This window comes from Enoplosus armatus, chromosome 7, assembly GCF_043641665.1.
Source record: "Enoplosus armatus isolate fEnoArm2 chromosome 7, fEnoArm2.hap1, whole genome shotgun sequence".
Lineage (NCBI taxonomy): Eukaryota > Metazoa > Chordata > Actinopteri > Centrarchiformes > Enoplosidae > Enoplosus > Enoplosus armatus.
In genome coordinates, this window is record NC_092186.1 from 23,070,001 (window position 1) to 23,089,525 (window position 19,525).

The 19,525-nt window shown below is 45.2% G+C and overlaps 3 protein-coding genes and 1 non-coding gene across 4 annotated transcripts in view; 1 reads left to right on the top strand and 3 right to left on the bottom strand.

Moving 5' to 3' along the window:
* Window positions 1-4,070, bottom strand: part of LOC139288194 (glypican-5-like) — a 42,974-nt gene extending 38,904 nt beyond the window's left edge. Inside the window, exons 1-2 of the mRNA XM_070909461.1 lie at window positions 3,893-4,070; window positions 901-1,062 (exon numbers count right to left, since the gene is read on the bottom strand). Coding sequence (XP_070765562.1) covers window positions 901-1,062; window positions 3,893-4,070 — 340 coding nt within the window. The remainder of the gene's footprint in view (window positions 1-900; window positions 1,063-3,892) is intronic.
* Window positions 4,071-5,472: 1,402 nt separating this feature from the next.
* On the bottom strand, window positions 5,473-5,545 carry trnam-cau (transfer RNA methionine (anticodon CAU)). The gene has a single exon. It is a non-coding gene; the product is annotated as a tRNA-Met (tRNA).
* Window positions 5,546-5,891: 346 nt separating this feature from the next.
* Window positions 5,892-12,131, top strand: LOC139287669 (histone-binding protein N1/N2-like). The gene is made up of 14 exons (XM_070908831.1): window positions 5,892-6,053; window positions 6,494-6,544; window positions 6,640-6,753; window positions 7,086-7,166; window positions 7,336-7,442; window positions 8,586-8,650; window positions 8,747-8,817; window positions 9,079-9,152; window positions 9,430-9,618; window positions 9,736-9,899; window positions 10,127-10,213; window positions 10,342-10,416; window positions 10,981-11,112; window positions 11,921-12,131. The coding sequence occupies exons 1-14, from the start codon at window positions 6,016-6,018 to the stop codon at window positions 11,957-11,959; spliced, it is 1,287 nt and encodes a 428-aa protein (XP_070764932.1). The 5' UTR covers window positions 5,892-6,015; the 3' UTR covers window positions 11,960-12,131.
* A 727-nt stretch (window positions 12,132-12,858) lies between these two features.
* On the bottom strand, window positions 12,859-19,188 carry LOC139287792 (coiled-coil domain-containing protein 17-like). Its single transcript, XM_070908968.1, has 15 exons — window positions 19,021-19,188; window positions 18,623-18,751; window positions 18,286-18,354; window positions 17,877-18,000; window positions 17,558-17,696; window positions 16,848-16,964; window positions 16,578-16,711; window positions 16,145-16,267; window positions 15,726-15,910; window positions 15,434-15,510; window positions 14,990-15,205; window positions 14,460-14,598; window positions 14,044-14,130; window positions 13,849-13,959; window positions 12,859-13,023 (listed from the first exon to the last, which is right to left on the bottom strand). Exons 1-15 carry the CDS (start codon window positions 19,186-19,188, stop codon window positions 12,859-12,861), a joined length of 1,983 nt encoding a protein of 660 aa, XP_070765069.1.
* Between the last annotated feature and the right edge of the window lie 337 nt (window positions 19,189-19,525).

The following is a 19,525-nucleotide window of genomic DNA, read 5'->3' on the forward strand; positions in this document are numbered from 1 at the left end:
CTGTTGCCCACGGCAACAACACTTTGCTGCGAATACGCACTGAATGTAAACATTCTCCGTCCCTCGCTCTCTCATTGGTCAAGAACAAAACCTGATTATCGGGGTGGCAGAGACAGGCGGACAGAGAAAGCGAGCGGAGAGTTGTAACAAAGTTTTCCGCTGCTCCCTCTGAGAGTTTTCTCCCTCAAAGACTCAATCGAACATCAGTTGCTTGTTTGGCTAGCCACTGTGGCGCCTCACAAAATAAACTGGCCTCGCCACCACCACCCTGACACAAACTAGCTATTTCATGACGAACACACAAAGTGAGAATGACGGGGGGGGGCCACAGGCACTTGACAGAACTGTTAAAACACCAACATCACCACTGCCATGACAGCCACTCTGACTTACGTTCTTCAATCACCCACAGACATTATTAGTGCCTGTTAATCCCAATAAATCCGTTAGGAAAATCATCCAATATTCACGTCAACTGTCAACTCATGATTACATTCATTATCGATTCATCTTTTTGTGTTTTTTTCTGATCATCTAGTCCCCAAAATGTCAAAAGAAAAAAAAAGAAATGTGAAAATTACAATTTCCAAGAGCCCAAGGTCTTCATATTACTTGTTTTGTTCAAGCAAAAGTCCAAAAGCCAAAATATATTAAAATTGAAATGATATAAAACAGAAAAAATAAACAGCAAATTGTTATGTTTGAGAAACCTGAAGCCAAATCATTTTGGGGCGTTTCCGCTTAAAGGAAGAGTCCATCGGCTAATTGTTTAGTTCAAATACAAGGAAATACAGTTGACTGAGGAATTACAGCCTTCACCCCACAGCAGACATGCTTTTAGATTTGCCGGGCAATCGCGGGAAAAACACTTCCTCTGTAACTTAATTTCCCTTCCCTCACCTTGGTAGGCCTTGGTGTGTCCAGCGATCAGGTACTTAAGTTCAAAGCTGTAGGATCGCATTTTCTGCTGCGTCTCACTGCGGACAGCCGCCATGTAGCTGTCCTCCATCTTGCTGGTGCAGCAGCTGGGCCCAGGGGGGGCACACACTCGGAGGGACTCATCTGAAAGACGGAGGCAGAGGAGGTGGCGTCACAATTCACTGTAGATCCACTGCTGTTTTCACAGAGAGGTTAAATCTCACCCAACACAGAATGGTGGGTGGAAGGAATTACTTCTTTTTAATTACGTCTGCAAAGGTTTCTATTCACCTTTACTCTGACCTCGGTTAAAATATTTTAGCCGCACTCAGCCAGTTTCTTATGATTAATAGAAGGAATGAAACATCTGATAAATATTTCACAAGTGCTCAGAATGAATCCCACCAATACACTTGTCTCACTTTTGGCTACTCAACAGGCACTCCAGAGCTCCAGATTTGTTCCTCAAAGATTCATGAAAGTCTCACGTTATCACTAATGAACTAATCAATAAGAATCCACCTTGTTAATCAGTCAAGCTGGTTAGTTAATCTGCTGAGGGACCAGTAGTCTGAAAACATTTAGAGCACAACCTTATGACTTCACAAAAATAATTCTTCAATGAGCCTGTTGGGACCCGACATGATGACATGCACAGTGGGCGACACGTCTCCACTCACATCAAAGTGTGTGTGCGTGTGTGTGTGTGTGTGTGTGTGTGCGTGTGTGTGTGTGTGTGTGTGTGTGGTAGACTGCAGTAAGCCAAGCTGTCAAGAAGTTGACTGAGATCAATGGGGAGAGAGAGAGAGACATGAGAGGAATGGACCGTTCACCTATGTCTGACCTGAAACACACACACACACACACACACACACACACATGCCAGACCTGTGTCAAACGTTCAGCTATTCATATTAGCCCTGGCTGACCATGAAATACATTACTGAGATAGTTACTGTTTATTGGTAATGCTGTGTTGCGTTCCCCGTTTGCTTGTAGGACAGCAGGCTGGTTGGAAGCCAGACTACAGGTCACAGGCTCAGGTTCTGCAACGAGATTTAAGTCTGGAAACAACCTGTGTGGCCTCTTATCTCAAAAGTATTCATTATGCTACTTTGGAGAAAAAAAAAGCTTAGCACGAGGTCCACTTACTGGACATTTTCCAGAGCTTTCAGCTGCACCACCTGGCCTTCATCCACAGATTGAGTTTGCTCAGTCGTCATAGAGTTGGTTCCATTATCACATGATGTATGCATGGGATTTAGGTCACATGATGACAGGTGGTGTACAGTATATAATCCCTGTCTCCGTTCCAGGCTGAAAGCTACGGAAGATATCCAGTAAGTGGACCTTGTGTTAAGATCCTTTTGCTCAGCTATTCATTCAGTTTTGGCGACATTTCCGGACAACAACCGCCTTCCTTTTCCAGCTTGAATTTTGGAGGCAAAGACCAATGACAGGCCAGGGAGTGGCGCATCTGACCAATCAAGTCCGTCGAGGAGAGTACTGCTATTTAACTGTTGTGCAGCCCACTTAAAATGACCTCTCTCTCTCTCTCAGGTAAATTCACCGGTGGCCACACCAGATCAAAAGACTCTACTGCTGGTAAACATCTATAATTAGCAGATGTGCAAAGGTCACCGCCACATGTTGTTAGCTAGCTGTTACCAATCGCAAGCTAATAGCACACTATCACTTCCTGCAGCAACATTGTAGGAAACACTACAGTGCCGTACATCTGATGACCACAGTCTTCTTCATTCCGTTGCAGCAGTGTTACCCACTGACGTCTGGCACAGATTCCCAACATCTTCTTCTCATCACTCTTGTGCATTTCCATCTACCCCGTAATTACGACAAGGAGACGGTTTGTGTTGTGTCAAGGTTACAATAAAACGAAGCTTGTGAACCCCGAGGCCCTTATCATCCACCACGTGTTTCCACCACCCAGGGAAATCTGCGCTCAGTGCACGGCTGGAATATTGCACAAAGAGAGACCCTCACGAGCCACGCAAAATCTCACGTGAGCATGCTTTCAAGAGCTCTACATAGGTGTTGCATACTATTTAGTAAACATAAATAGCTTCTCTCTCTCTCTCTCTCTAAGAAGTGCCGGCCTATGCTGCACAGGGACGGTCCCCTTGGCCCTGCATTTGCAAAGCTGTGGGTCTAAAACCTGCATGGGGCTACGAGTCCACAGCAATGTTTCATGCAGGGGAGATACTGAGTTTGTGGCGAGCACATGGAACGTACAATGATTATTGCCAAGCAGGTTTTCACACACCAGCAATTCGCCTTGGTATAGTGGTGCATAACAATAGTGAGTAGAAAATATAAAGGGAGATAAAGCAACTACTGTACGTAAAATATTGATAAAAAAATTTAAGTTTACACTCCATTTTATTTATCTTATTATTTTAGAGATCTTTGTGATACTTTATTGTACATTTCCGGCGACGAAGGTAAGTATTTGGATCCTTTACTCAAGTAAGGAACACATTGTAAAATACACTCAATCTAAAGTAACTCAGATCAAAATCGTACATAATTATTAGCAGCAAAAAAAGTGCTCAAAGTCATACATGTAGCAGCAGAATGGCCCCATCAGTGGTATATTATGATATATTGCTATATAATGTACACAGATATGTAGTGTTGTTATTACTGATGCATCATTTGTAGACGAAGAGCATTTTGATGTCGTGGAGCCAATCTTAACGTCCTTACATGCTGCCGTGGTAGTTCCATTTATAAAACGGCATTAAACATTAAACTCATCACGTGTTTTATATTGAAAATCGTGACGTGCACAGGAACAAGTGAGTAGCCGTTAAATAAATGCAAAAGTGGAGCAAAAAAGTAACATGTTTTACTTTGAAATGTGGAAGAAGGAGGACAAATATAGCACAAAATGGAAACACTCAACAACAGTTCTTGAGTAGATGTACTCAGTCACAGTCCACCTCTGACTGACCTGTTCCCGGCCTGTCCGGCACCAGCTCCACCGGGCCTATTTGGCGCATCATGTAGGCTGTCTTCACCTCATGACAGCTGTCCACGTCGGCTGATCCACGGCCGCTGTCCGGCAGAGCCACACAACACAGCAAAATCAGCCGAAACAAGTCCACGTTTTGCAAGGCTGCGCGGGACATCGCAACATCTCAGTCGGGAGATAGAGTGGAGTCGGGTGGGGTGGGGTGGGGTGCGGGGGCCGGGTGGTCAGTGTGAATTCCTAGAAGTCCCACGGTGCGGTGTGTGGCTGAAAACTTCCATCTGAAGCCAGTAAGTCTGTCTGGAGCCCGGGCTGTCAGGCTGTGCCCCCCCCCCCCTCTCTCTCTCTCTCTCTCTCTCTCTCTCTGACTCTCTCACTCACTTCAGCTCAATTACTTAATTGACATGTGCGCTCAAAGTCTACTTCCAGAGTCCCCCCTTCGTTTTGAGAGCCAGGGTCTGCCGTCCAGCAGCCATCGCAACGTCAATAATAACGGAACAATGACAGTTCAGAGACTGAGCTGCCACAACAATCATGAGGAATAAAGGCAATTTGCTCGCAATTCGCTGAGTTGTGTGGCCATAAGCCAGCTGTTTATTTATTTGTTTTTGTTTTTATTCATTTATTTATTTGTTTACTGACGCTATAGCTCTCCCTCACGCACACTTTACAACAGCTGCTTCTGCAGATAAGCTCCATTAAACTTGACTGATTGCTGTGAGTGAGGTGGAATTGGGGGGGGGGGTGGTTCGAGAGTGGAACACGGGCGCCACCCGCTGGCCGCTTTGTGGCCATAGCAGCTTTTAACAGCTCCTGAATTAAAAAAAGCAGCACTTCTTGCATAATTATGATGTGTTACATGATTTCCACTAACTGTTTATATAATGTAGGCATCATCTAGCAACATTAACTTGTTACAACACACTTGGTAGAGGTTAGGTTCGAATCAAATCGTCTTTTGTGAACAATTTGACGAAGCAATTTTCTTCATTCTACCAAGAGCTTAATTAAACTAGCTAGTTTTGGGGGTTTTGCCCAACATAACATTCAGGTTGACCAAGTATCGAATGCTATTTGCAACTGATAATTATTAGGTTATTTAGCGTGGCCATGAAAACGTATCAAAACAGAGGACTTTGCAGGTGTGACATTTTGGTTCCCTGACTTCACCATGTACACAAGTAACAACATGGGACAATCCAACAAGAGCAAACGGTTAATTAGGACAATATACGGCAGCTTCCCAAAGGAGCACAAATGTTTTGGAAGATGAAACACATGTGCCCCGGGTGAGCCTCGAACCGGCGACCCTCTTATTCACGGGAGCGTCGGGTTCAACATTGTAGAGCCAATTACGTGCACTCTAACTACCAAACATTCTATGGGACCAGTCAGATACCGCCCCACTACCAAGAATTGTGACAACCAATCGCCCTTCGTTGCAGCTGCTTCCATGATTTGACCAATCATAATCTGTAGAACTGCCAAGGATGATACACGGGATTCGAAGCGATGATTGCAAAAGCATATGGCAACGCTATGACAAGAGACCACAAAAGGTATGCCCCGTGTGAGGCTCGAACTCACGACCTTCAGATTATGAGACTGACGCGCTGCCTACTGCGCCAACGAGGCATTGCATTTACGTACGGCACGGTATTTTTTATATATCTGGGAGTTATAGAAAACTGTCTCAGTTTAATGCTCATCTCCTTCAGACCAATGGTGGCGTGCTTACGGTTTTAGCAAATTACATCAACCTAGACTCAGGAAGATGCTGATCACAGTGATACGGTGTTAGCGTGACACATTTGCTGTATGCATCGGCTGGGAAACACGAAACTTCCAAGTGGAAACAGTTTACTTGAGCTTCAGACTTCCCCATTTCCCCACGGGCCGTGAATGCACCATAATCCTTGCTGCGGCCCCTTTAACTCCAATCTCCCGCGTTCGAAGTTAAGCGGAAATAGAAATCCTTCTTTTCTCTATTTAAGCGCGCCAACAAAGACTACCACAGAAGGTGTATCTGTAACGTTACTTCGTTCACTGCACACCGGACCGCTTGTTTCGTCTCTCCCCACCACCTCCACCATCGTCCTGACAAAATGCCAGAGGAAACGTCCGCCGCGTCAAGCTCTGGAAGGTAAGGCTCGCTTGTAATTTCTCGCTGTAACGTTATAACGTTAACGTGCGCTGGGGAAACGCAGCTAGCTAGCCTTTAGCTAGGTAACGCGGCTAACGCTGACGACCTTGTGTGATTATTACTGGTGGCAAGGCATCTAGGTTTTTGTCATACGCACAGCCAACGACGGCGACTATGAAAGTAACCGGATGGTTAGCTAACTGTACCTGGCGGTGGCGGCTGCAGGCGCTGCTAACAAACATCACTTAGCTTACCGCCTCCCCACTGGTAGGCTAGTTGGCTAACGACCATACGGGGCTAACAACAATAAGAGCAGCTCAAACCATGTGAGTCAACAGTAAAAGTTAGGTGCGTCGACTGTGGGTGAACTTCGGAATCAGGGCAGGTGGTTTGTATTGACACGGACTAAGCTCAAGTTTGAACTCTGTTGACTCTTGCAGCAGTGTGGAGGAGAAGCCGTGCTCATCTTCATCAGCAGCGGCTGCAGACGGGTGAGTGTCCGTACAGACAACTCCGCTGCATCTGTTCTCATTACTCTTCAACAGTCACCTCCATATATATGTTTTTTTTTTTTTTCGTCCTGCAGCTCTGTTGACGCCATGGAGGAGGCAAAGAAGCTGATTGGCACGGGAAACAGGCATCTGGTGATGGGAGATGTTGTTTCGGCTGTCAGTGTCTTCCAGGATGCCTGCAGCATGCTGTGAGTATCGGTGGGAAAAGCGTTGTCACAGGTTCAACACGGTTCACAACAACATTCACTGTTATATCGATGTGGTGGTGTTTTTTTTTTTGTTTGTTTGTTTTTTAAAGCTAGTTGGAAATCACCCGTTTCCTGTTTTGTTTATTGACGTCAGTCTGCATAGGTGTGTGAGAAATGAGAAATGGGAAATCAAAGTTTTATTTATGACTTTTTATTCTTTTCAAGTTTGCGTGAGAGTGAGATGCATATGGAAATGAGTTTGAACCCTACCTCAGCTTGTCGCGCCATTCCTTAACTTACTCCACGAAACACTTGTGATGTCTCTCTGCCAGGGCTGCAAAGTACGGGGACACAGCAGATGAGTGCGGCGAGGCCTTCTTCCTATGTGGGAAGTCCCTATTGGAGCTTGCCAGGTTGGTAAACTTTTTTTTTTTATACTGAATATTAGGTGGCGTTCCCGTACAATCGTTACAAAGTTGATTAGTGTTTCATCAGTTCTTTTTGTTTGTTTTTTTTTACTTGACCCACCTCTCCTTCCCCTGTTAGCAGTATCAGATAACCTGATCTCTTTGTTTTGCTTAGGATGGAGAACAGTGTCCTTGGTAATGCCCTGGAGGGAGTCCCAGAAGAATCTGAGGAAGAGGAACAGCCGAACAACCCAAATATTGAGAGTGCCAACAATCTCGATGGTCAGTATCAAGTGTGTTTGTTTGTTTTTTGTTGGTTCCACACCCCCCCCTTTGTAAAGGCTTTTCTGATTAAGGGAACTGGATCAGAAGTGATTTCAAGTGGATATCGTCTGACTATGATTCCCTACAAGGAAATTAATTTGGTAATTTAATATAAAAGTCTTGTAGGTTCTAGTTTAGAAGGTCAACTCAGCTGTGCTTCCAGGTGTTTTTCATAAATGGTTTGAGTAAAACACCAGACTTTGATTTTCAGCGTGGCCCCATGTTTGTTAGCTGACATAAGTACAGTAAAATAAGTTATACTTGTACCAGTTTTTGGTGCAGGTAACAAGCCAGACAACAATTTACTGTTGCTGATGAACTCCCATTGCAATGGCTCAAATGTATGAAGGTTATTTTTCCATCCCATGTGCAATCATGAACAAACGCAGCATTGGAATAAACTTTTCTGCTAACAAAACTGAGCTTTATCTGACAAGTATGTCATAGAAGAACTGACTGTGGTCATTTAAAAACTAGTTTCTAATGTGTTCTATTTTTCATGTGCCACTATGGCGCAGAAAAAACTAGAGATGATCTGCGAAAGCAGGTGTATGATGCAATGGCAGAGGAGGAAAAGACTGGGGCAGAAAGAGAGGGCAACACTGAGGTGAAAAAGGAAAATGGCGTGGCAAAGTCCCCAGTCAAACATGTGAATGGATCAGAGGAACCTGTCGGTGGGAAAGAGATGAGTTCAGTCCAGAAAGCTCAAGCGAATGGATTTGAAAAGCGCCCAGTTGACCCTGTGAACGGTGTGGGGCAACAGAATGGCAAGGAGGTGAAGCCAGAGGAAGGCGAAGACGAGGAATCAAAGCCAGAGGCTGAACAGGACGACGAGGAACCAGAGGGCAGTAGAGCTTTTGCCTACAGAGCACTGTTTGTGTGGATGGGTGGAGCACAAGCTCGGCATTTCCTAATATAAAACGGCCCACGTTAACAGGTGTTTCAAAAGGTGAAGGGAAAACTCACTGGAGTAAGAGTTTACTGCACTTTTGGGGAAACTTTTTTTTTTTTTAGCACTTTTGCCTTCAGTTTCTACTTCAGTCACACTGTAGAAAAATGATTGTCTGGCCCTGTGTAATTCTCCATCTGTTGCTTCAACAGATGATGATGACGATGACGATGAGGACGACGACGATGAGGACGGAGAGAAAAATGGACAAGATAAGGTGTGTTCCCATACATGCAGTATTATAGTATATAATTGTGGCCATTTTGATTTCTGACATACCTTCCCCACTTTGTTTTTATTTATTTTTTTTTAGGAAGAGGATGAAGTTGGAAATTTGCAGCTAGCATGGGAGATGCTGGAGGTGGCTAAGGTCATCTACAAAAGGTAAAGGGGACACCTCCCAAGAGGAAGCTAATGGTTGAATAAGAACGGCACAAAATCAAGTCTCTTGACATTCAAGCACTGATAAAGATTCATACTGAACACGTGAGTTCAAGCAGGTCACTTTTAAAGCCAAAAGTCTGCTGGGGCTCATAAAAATCCAGGCTTTAACGTTAATAAGGGCCCTGCTTGAGGATGTGAGACAATATGAGGTTAATGTTTTTGTTTTTTTTCTCAGTTTCATTTCTTATTCATCCCCCACAGAAAGGAAAGCAAAGACGACCAGCTGATGGCAGCCCAATCATATCTGAAACTCGGAGAAGTCAGTGCTGAATCAGGTGTGTTTCATGCAGCACCCATTTTTAAATAGTTGGTAGTTAAGTCTGGGGCCTTCAGTGTTTTGCGGTGTCTTAAACAGTGTGTAGGAGCTGAAAACTGTTGCATGCATGTTTAAAAACCTAACAGACCAGTGACGTGAGTGTTGAATGTTGGACATGTTATCATTTAACATATTGAGATCTTCCATTCACCCCTAGACTGACCACTAATACCACTCTTTTTTTTTTTTTTTTTTTTTTTTTTTGTCCATAATCTGCATCATGTTCCCTTCCCCAGGTAACTATCCCCAGGCACTAGAAGACTTCCAGGAGTGTCTTGCCCTGCAGCTGAAGCACTTGCCCCCCCACAGTCGTCTGCTGGCTGAGACCCACTACCACGTCGCCACTACCCTGTGCTACATGGATCAGTACAGCCAGGCCATCCAGCACTACAACAGCTCCATTAAAGTCATCGAGACCCGTCTGGGTAAGAGTGCACTTTTTTCAGAGAGCCGTTGCCATATTGTGCACTTTACTTTTAAAGCACTGATCCTGTTCATAGTTTTTGTTGTACTGATCAGTCATTGTCTGTGTGTGTGCATAGCCATGCTGCAGGAGGTGATAGCCGCTGCAGACGGGGCAGCAGAAGAGAAGAATGAGATGGAGGAGCTGAAGCAGCTTCTGCCTGACATCAGGGAAAAGGTTGAGGATGCCAAGGAAAGCCAGAGAACAGCAAGCGCGGCCTCCCAGGCCATCCAGCAGACACTAGTGGGTACACAGGGCAACAAGGAACAATACACGAAGGAACTATTCTCTTTAAACATGAGTGCATTTTTGCATATCTTGGCTTGCAAGGCTTGGTGTTCAAGTTTCCGGTGATGGTAGTAAATGAATAAATTCATTCCACCTGGAGGTTAATAGAGCAAAGTATAGGTGTACATAAACTCTCAAAACTGCCAGCTTCAGAGTCTGGGTAACTGACTCGCCTCTTGCAGGGCGGAGCCTCAACCTCATCCTCATCAGCATTCCTTTGTGAAAATGGGGGCCCTTCGTCGTCTTCAGCATTTCCAGCAGCCAGCCAGGTAAGGACATTGTATCAGTGCACGCCTTAAAACTCTTCGGTGCCCTGCTTGCTGTCTAACACCAGTGAAAGCCCTACAAAACAAACCGAAATGTGTATTTTTTTTATTTTTTTCCCCCCCGATTTCAGATCCCAGTTAAACCATCCAGCAGCGCCGCGTCTTCCACAGCAGCCTCAGACATCTCCCACCTGGTCAGGAAAAAGGTGAGGCCCGCTAATCTCTTCCTGCCAGTTTCCACCAATTACTTGTTTCTTCATCTTGATTGCAGCCAATTTCACACCCTGACAGCTCAAAGGCCAAACAATCCTTTTTTAAAATAATTGCTTAAGCAATAAAAACCTTTCACAGCGGACTCCATACTGGAGCTCTAATCATCCGTCTGTTGAAACTGGCCATGTACCGCTCACTTTATTGCGAGGTCTGTGTTTGCCTTCCATGGTCGTCGAGATGGTGTGGCTCTCTGTGTGTTGTGACATCTGTTCGTTCCCTTACTGTAGTTGTGGTTGTGTTGTACTGCTATGAAGCTATAAATGAAGCCGATTGTGTGCATGATACACTAAATTATGTGTGACTTTGACATAACCAACTAGTGACGGCTCCTTGGTGTCCGCGTTCGGTTTCAGTTTCCCGCTTCTAAATGTCAACTTTAAAAAAAAAAACCAAAACCGTTGTTTGCTTTGAATCCAGTCGCGTTCAGTCTTCTCTTTCCCCTCCCCCCTTTTTGTTTTTTTTGTTTTTTTTTGTCCTGGTTTTATGTTTCTGCACAGAGGAAACCAGAGGAGGAGAGCCCAGTAAAGGACACTGACGCTAAACAAGCGAAACAGGAAGCCACAGTTAATGGCAGCGGTGACTCTAGTGCCAGCAACGGCAATGGAGTCCAGGAGGGAAAATCGCAGGAGGCGAGTGATAGGCTCATGTCTTTATCTACTAGATGTACTTTTTTAGATGGAAGGGTTAGCCAAACATGCAGTAGTTACTACTTGCATATGATTTGTGGTGGCGGTCCAGTTTAAAAAAAAAAAATAAATAAATAAAAAATAAATAAATAAAATAATGCTTTTCAACAGTGGTAAGTAACTTGTAAAAACTGACAAGCAATCTGCACGTATGTGGGATTTCCTTTTTTTTATTTTATTTTTTGAAGCATAATCAAAACTACATAAATGCCACCCAAGGAAGTTGGGAGGGAATCCTGTGCAACGATGCTTTAACTCCATACGAGTTGTGAAGAGATTGTGTCTGGGACTTTTATTTTATTTTTGACTAGGTGGAGACATAAAGGTGACCAGACTTTACCGCTTCTTTCACAAAATCCCTTCTCGAAGCGGCTTTCATCTGCATAGAAGCGAGCAGCAATACTGTTCACAGCTTCTAACTAAATGTGCATCATCTGTTACTGTGCTTGTCAAACAGACCTTCCAAAACAAATGGTCCATATGCATTGCTTGAAAAGTTCCCATCTCTCTCTCTCTGTATAAATGTTTGCCAAAAGGAACATAATTTTTTCATTGTTGTAACTTGAATGATGAACTCTTCTTAACAAGAGCCATTCAAGACAAACCGGCAATCTGAAAACACTTTCCTTCCACGAGACCATAGAAGTAGGCAGGCAGAACGCTGAACCCTTAAATGTTTTGTGTGAGCCTTTCCTGCAGTTATTTTAAAGTATTTGTATTGGGGTTTTTTTTTTCCCTTTGTTTCCTGTAGCCTGCCAACCAGTCATCCTCTGTCAAGTCTTCAGCGTGACCATCCTCGTCCCTTTCCTGATCTTCGAAACCAGCACAGCATGCCTGTCTAGCTCCCTTGACACCTTCAACACTTTCTTTTTTTGTTTCTGTAAATAAGATCCATTTTCATAGATTTGTCTGTCCAGTTTTGTATACTTGTACTAAAAAAAAAAAATAAAAAAAAAAAGAAATTTGCAGATGTAACCTTGTGTCACCGTTCTTTAGACTTTCCAGCAACTTTAACTTTCTCACAGATGCACAAACCGCTAGATCCTCTGACTGCAGTTGGGTGTTTTGCTCAAAGTTGACGTTCTATTCATACATTTTACTACTTAAAACATAACAATATATACATACAATTTTTTTTTAATATATTTAATCTTTTGAGTTTTTTAATTTTTACAACGAATGCTCCAACCTAGCATCAGGTGCTACAGACCTTCAATGATTAAAGGATTGATGTGATTATTTTTGTTTCGGGTTTTTCAGCAGACAATCTTTTTTTTTTTTTTTTTTTTTAACAATTTGATCAAATTTGCATTTGTAAACATCAACATAGTCTCCGGGGAGCTTGTGACGGTCATTTCTCACCATTTCCCGACATTTTACTGTGACTAAGTGAGGAAAATAATGCATCATTTAATAGTTGGTTACGGCTCTAAAATGTACCACTAAACTAACTTCAGGCACTCTTGTCAAAATGTACAGTTTCATTTTAACGCTGCGCTATTTTCCAACAATGTGCTGCTACTCATCTAAGACCGGTCTTGCGTGACTAGGCTTCTACTGTGGATCACTGCATATCTCGACTGCAACAACGGGAAAATAAGTGCCTTCATTGTCGTTAGAAGATGAGGGCAACCCTTGTGTCCGCTTCATGCTGGGGGATTTCAGAAGACTATAACCTTCTCAGATATGTTACATCCTGACTGTAGAGATGTTTTCTACTCCGTCCTCTGTGGGTGGAGGGTCTTGGTGATCAGCGAAGGGCACGAGGGAGGAGAGCTGATCCAGGCGTGTGGCCTGTGGCGCTGACACTGGCAGAGCTGCACTTCCGTGGACGGTCGCAGGAGGTGGCGACGCCTGCATTGAGATGCAAAGTAAACCAGCAGCACCACATTCAAGCATGTTTATAAAAAGAGACAAGTAGCAGGCGCTCAAATGCAAGGACAAACAAAACGTCCTTATTCCTTATGTCCAAATGTACTCGGGGGGGGTTTATGGTCTTCTGCTCATACGGTAATCTCCACGGGTTATATTCTCAGTATTCAGTCACTGCCTAAAGACTAGAAAGCATCTGTACTGATAAAGTCATACAAATGGATTAAGGTTAGACCAGGGGATGTTAAGTTTAGAGCAGGGATACTCAACTTGCTTTGCCCGGGGGCCAGTTTTGCAAGATGACTCGAGGCCACGGGCCAATTAATAGGCAAACATTAATAGGCCTAAGGCCTTTCTGCCAGGAAGCTTTTCTAATACGTGGGTTAATGTTGTGAAAACGGTCACAGTTTGGTCGGGTTTAGGACACGATCACGGTTTGGGTCAAAATAAGTCACCGTTGACGAGCAGCAGTCTCCTGTCTTTCTGTCGTAAGGCTTTCTGGCAAACTGTTCCCAGGTCAGGTGTACGTGAACCTTCTGAAACCAAGTGTTACCGCTTCTGCGCACTGCACAGACCGCTGATTCCCAGTGTGAATCAGCTTATTTTCATTGTGAATTAGAAAATGGACGGCGGGCCACGCCTGGCCCACGGGTTCGCAAGTTTAGTATCACTGGTTTAGATCCTTATATATAACTAATGAACTAAGTAAGGTAATGCCATTGCAATGATTACTCCCAACAAATGGGATTTCTCTCTGTTATTTCATTTTCTTTTTACTTTTCATATTACACCTGACGAACATCCTACCACAGCTGCGTATTGGTAGTGACTGGTGCTGGTCGGGTCAGGCTTTGCCAGAGTCTGTGCATCTCCATCCCGTCCGTTGACCAGACGTACGCACATCTCCATGTTGCCCGCCTGAAGTTTACAGAAACACACGTACAGTCAGGTGTGTAACTTCCAGCAGCTGCTGCATACAGATAACTCTTGGGGTCTTCATACCTGGGGCACTGAGTTGAGTTGGGCAAGGCTTAAGGAGGGTCTGATAGGCAGGCCGCGCACTGGCACCCTCCAGTGGCCACTGCGGAGCTGTTGGTGGAAAGAAAATATCAAAATGTGATGGCATACTATAAGCCAGAGTCTTTGATAATGTGTGAAGTATACATATGGTTAATGTGAGCAAAAATAGCAGACTTGCATGATAGAGTAATGCTAAACTCAGACACTTGACAGATGGTGCAATCAGTTAACAAATCCCCTCTGCGAGAGATGTAAGCGCCTCATCTTCATGAATAAAACTCAGGTAAGTTACCATTTAGACCCACGGCCTTTATGAAACATCAACAGCATGATACTAACTGAGCCGCGCCTTTATTCATTTCCAGTGTACAGCATGTAACTGTATACGCATTTTATACCTGGTTGTGTCGGTCAAAGAGGTCCATTCGTGTCCAGCCGCAGGACGCCAGTTTGAGGACCTCCTGGCTGTGCACGTCCAGATCTCTTGCTGCCGCCTGCACCTCCACCACCAGACAGAGGCAGGGTGACGGTGGGATCCTAGGGGGGAGGGGGGGCGGGTTTAGATTCAGTATGAGGGTGGCCTGATCAACAATTCCCTCTAACGTCAGAAAAATAAACCTTACATGAACGTCTCTATCCCTTGAAATAATAGTGTAGGGATTTCATGCAAAATTCACCTGCGCACGTTTCAGGGGGTTGAGCTCAGGCCACATACCCACCCCTTCACAGAGGGCATGCATGAGAGTTTGGGTAGTGTTCTCTCATTTTGGTTACCTCCCTGGGAAAGCTTTATATATATATATATATTTTTTTTTTCCTTCTTCCAAGTGCGTCTAATCTAAAATGTAATTTGTCATTTTTTGGGGGGTGCCATACCCCTTTCCCCATTATTTACCAAGCCCAGTTCCTCCCTAGGTGTTGCTCTTACCTGGGTACAGGCTGTTTGACTGACAGGAGGGCATAGTTTCTGAGGGTGAGGCTGTGAGTGTAAGGCAGGGACACTCCCGGCAGGACCTGGACAGGCGGCAGCGGGGTCGGCGGTCCCACTTCCTGGCCCTCCGAGTAGAGAGCCGCCACCAGGCGCAGCGCCCTCTGAGAGACATCAACTCCCAGCACCAGGTCGTAGAAAACCACAAAACCAGCTCTGAAACACCATTATTCCATTTCATTCCAATAAAGGTAAGTGGGCTGAAACACTGACAGATCAGTAGATGATTTAATGTGACTTGCTTGACATTTCTTTACTTGTGCGTGACTATTTGAGAGGATTTCAATATACAAACAACTGCACAATGTGAGCTCGGTGTGTAGTTGAACAAACAAATGGATTCAGACATGTAAATGGCTTGTTATACTGCAGAATTCAACTGACGCGGGGTCGTAGGGGGCCGGACCCAGAGAGTCCGACATGCGTCTTCCCAGTGGAGAGGACAAGGATCTGGCCTGGAGCTGAGGGACACACAGAGGTACAGTATCTGAATCAATGTCACAAACTCTGTCAGTAATTTAGGATTCATGAATCAATCATCAAAGGACACGAATAGATTAAAGGCAACTATTGAATTACTTGGAGCTAAAATCTGGCCAAAGTCAAAAACCACGTCACGTTCTTTTGGAGAGCTGTGTGAATATTTTTGACTACAACTGCAACTACAATGATGTACCAGTGAAAGAGGTGCATGAATGTGAGTCTTGGGTTGGAGTGGGAGTGGAGGAGGAGGAGGAGGAGGAGGAGGAGGCTGTCTCCTGGGCCTGGGAGCTTCTTTGCTTCTCTCCATCTCTGCCTGTAAACTGTGAATCTGCAGGAGTCCCCCCCCCTGAATCAGGTCAAGCTCCATCCTCACTGCTGCTGGAGGACACACGAACAGAAAGGCTATTACTGACTTCCATGTTCTTGGTGTCAAGGACGATGTTCAAGCAAGTCCAGGGGCTGTCACACGTTTAATCAGTCTAAAAACTCTAATGACCACACGAGCTGAATCGGTGGAATTTTGTTTTCAGTGCGGCGCGGAAAAATGATGCTCAGTACACAGTGTCAGCGGCGCGACAAACAGTTAGCGTTAATCTGTGAGAACTCTCCAACCTTCGTGGTTATGGTGCCGCTCCCTGGCCAGCTGGATCCTGAGGATCTCCTCCTCCAGTCTGTGGTTCTCCCGCTCCACAGCCAGCAGCTCCCAGCTCGGACTCCTCCTCCGAGGCTTCGCCTCTGGACACGAGGTGTAAAAAGGTCATGAGTTTGTACCAAGAATGAGAATCATCCACTTTGTTGCTGCTGGACACAATGCTCCAATTTGGGGTGTGTGCGCTTTGCATTCAGTACGTTTTGGGTGCTATAACTCATCATGTGAAGAGAAATGTTGGGCCAGAATCTAATAACCATGGATTTAGCAGAGGAAGTCAGTTTTTAGAGTGGAAAAATCAAGCTGAGTAAACTTAATAAAGGCTCCACTGTGCACAGCTGTGTTGACAGAGAGATACACCATGACAAGCACTACATATTTTCTGTGCGTCATCACTCCGGGCCTTACTCTTTCCGGCTGCCGCTGATTGGTCCTCCTCCAGACTTTGGGCTTCTGCCTGCAGGTCAATCATTCGTGCCACAATGGCTGGATCCGACCCACCGGACTGGACGTACGTCCGCCGCAGGGCTCTGCAACAAAGAGACCTGACTCACCCTCACAGGCAAGCTCGTCATATTCACATGTAAACAACCTGATTTTTCTTTTCTGCGCTCCATCTCGTAGCGTTCTGAAAATGGATAACCCCTGAAGGACGTGGGCGCGCACTTTATCTGGGTAGAGAGAGGGCCATCCGTGCAAGAAATGAGCTCGTGGCTGTCATGCCGCATCTTTTTATTCTTGCGTGGATCCGGCTGAGCAGCAGGTACAGAGACCTCATGCACGCTGAAAAGAAGAACAAAAAACACAGTAGGACCATCTGAATTAGATCACATTGTGGCATCTATGTGAAGTTCCCCAGCCGTGATCCACCCTGCAATGGGAAATTAAATGTATTCTGCCACGAATGCTGCTGCAATGAGGAACTACCCAGGCATAATGAAATACTTCATTGACGCTCTGAGTCATCCAGCAGCAAGAAAAAAACAACAAAAAAACAACAAAAAAACCACACATCTTTCACTAAACATTCATCTTGGAGGCAGAGCACCACTGAAGCAGCAATTTCTTTTTGAATGCCACATATGTGTCTGTGCCGACACAAGTATTTTCGCTTTACACTAGTTTCATACTTCTACTTCCTACATCTACATCCTGAATATATGAACGGCGTCTACATTATGATGCATGAAACATCTCTTAAAGTGGCCACCCTGCATAATGAATACTCTCTTTGTATATTTTACTTCTACACATTTGACTAAAGTAGTATTTTTTACATTGCGGTATTGCCACTTTTACCCGAGTACGGGGCGTAAACTACAAGCCTGACACGTGAAAACACTAACATTCGTGCGCATATACATATGCACACTTACTGCAAAGCACGGAGATGCTCAGCGAGCTGTTGCAGTGTCTCCTCGTTCCTCTCCTCCTGCTCTCTGAGCTCCGTCAGCAGACTCTCCAGGTGAGCCGTGTTGCTCTGCTCAGACAGGACACTCACCTGATGGGCCAGCTCTGACACACACACACACACACACACACACACACACACACACACACACACACACACATTCACACCAACTTTGACATCAACAGAGAGTGTAAATTTGAGGGGATTGGATCTCAAGCGTAGACGTTTACACAAAGGCTGAAGGGGATATTTGGCCTACAAGGACCACTGTGTTTCTTCCTCACCGTCCCTCTGCTGCTCCAGCTGCTGGTTGTGAGCCTGTATGAGGGCCAGTTGGCGCTGGTGGAGCGTCGCCATCTCCCTCATCTCCTTCAGTCTCTCGCTGTGGCCCAGCTGACGCCCACTCGCCTAAAGACCATGATTATAACAAACAGTTTTGTACGCAGCGTCGCTTCTTACACCCTGGAGCAGAATCGTTCATTTCTTTTGTCACCCTCAGACCCAGCGTCATACAAAACGGGACCTGTGACTCATTCTCTGGCTGACGACTGAATCCATTATTCAAGAGATTTTGCAGTGTGCACACTTATAGCACCTTGGCATACTTTAAAGGGCTCACAAGCACCGCCGGCTGAAAGGCTCTGAAGAGCAAGAGGGACGACTGTTTGAGGGAAAATAAGACATGGAGCCCACCTCAGTGTCTCTGCTCCTTTTTGGCCAGTTTGGGGGATCTTCTTCAATGCACATCCTCATCTTGTGAAACTGAAAGTCAGAAGAGATGAACAGTTTTGTACTACATATCAATATTTACACTTCAAATGTATCTTTGATGAGAATTAGTTTTCGTGTGTCTGTGTGATATTATAACCTCCTTACTCCAGTATGTCTTGCTTGACATAATGCTATTCACACATGGATTTTTAATCAAAAGACCATGAAATGCAGTGGTTGTTGAACTGACAGAAGGTAAATGCTCCTTGTTTTGTGAGTTTTCTGAGTCTGGTCGGCCGGTGCAGCGGTTCAGGTCTACCTCCTCTGCGAGCTCTTGCAGAGCCGCACTCTCTGCCTGACTGGTCGCCGGTGTGTCATCCGCCCTTGCAGACTTTGGTCTGGTGTCGACACCCCGCCGCCTGGTGACGTCCCCTCGCGGGCCTCTCAGCTGCGCACACACACACACACACAAAGACAGACGATGCCCAATAAATCAGCTCGAGTCTCGTGGAGTGATGAAGAGAACACCCCCCCCCCCATGACCGGAATTCACTTCTATCACGTCTCTCTTGGCCAGTGACGTACACGCTGTTATAAAAGTTTATTATTTACACCTGTGCACTCAACTTTATGTGAAAGCTCATGTCTTCATTTCACTAGGTGGCAGTTCACCTAACCCCCCTGCTCTCATTCTCCAGATCAGTATGACTGACTCACCTGAGCAAGGTCGGGGGTTCTCGTCTGTTTAGGGTCCACACGTTCAGGTCTTTGCGCCCGAAGGCGTCCTGCCACGCTCCCGGTGCAGAACAGCGCTTTGTGTTTCTCCAGCAGCCCAGTGGAGCGAAACACCATGCTGCAGTCTCCACAGATCAATTCCCTCTCCATCTGATATCAGAGCTGGTGTCAAGAATGGAGAAAAAAAAAAAGGTTTGCAGGAAGCTGAAATAAAGTGTGGTGAATTCACTGAAATACTGTAGGAATGACACACTTGAAAGTAGTACACAAAACAACAAAATCTCCCCCCTCGTATTAATCTGAGTGAAATGGAAGGATCAGTTCAGTTAAAGGTTGTAAAACATGTTTGGTTTGCTCCTTAACTACTGTTTGAGTTACGAGCTGGTGTGTTTGTTGGTAACCATGCCAGTGACTCTTGTGAGGGTGTGGCGAGTCATTCCAACGATCTGGCTCCAAAAGCATCAACAGAGAGGGCCTCGACCTCGGT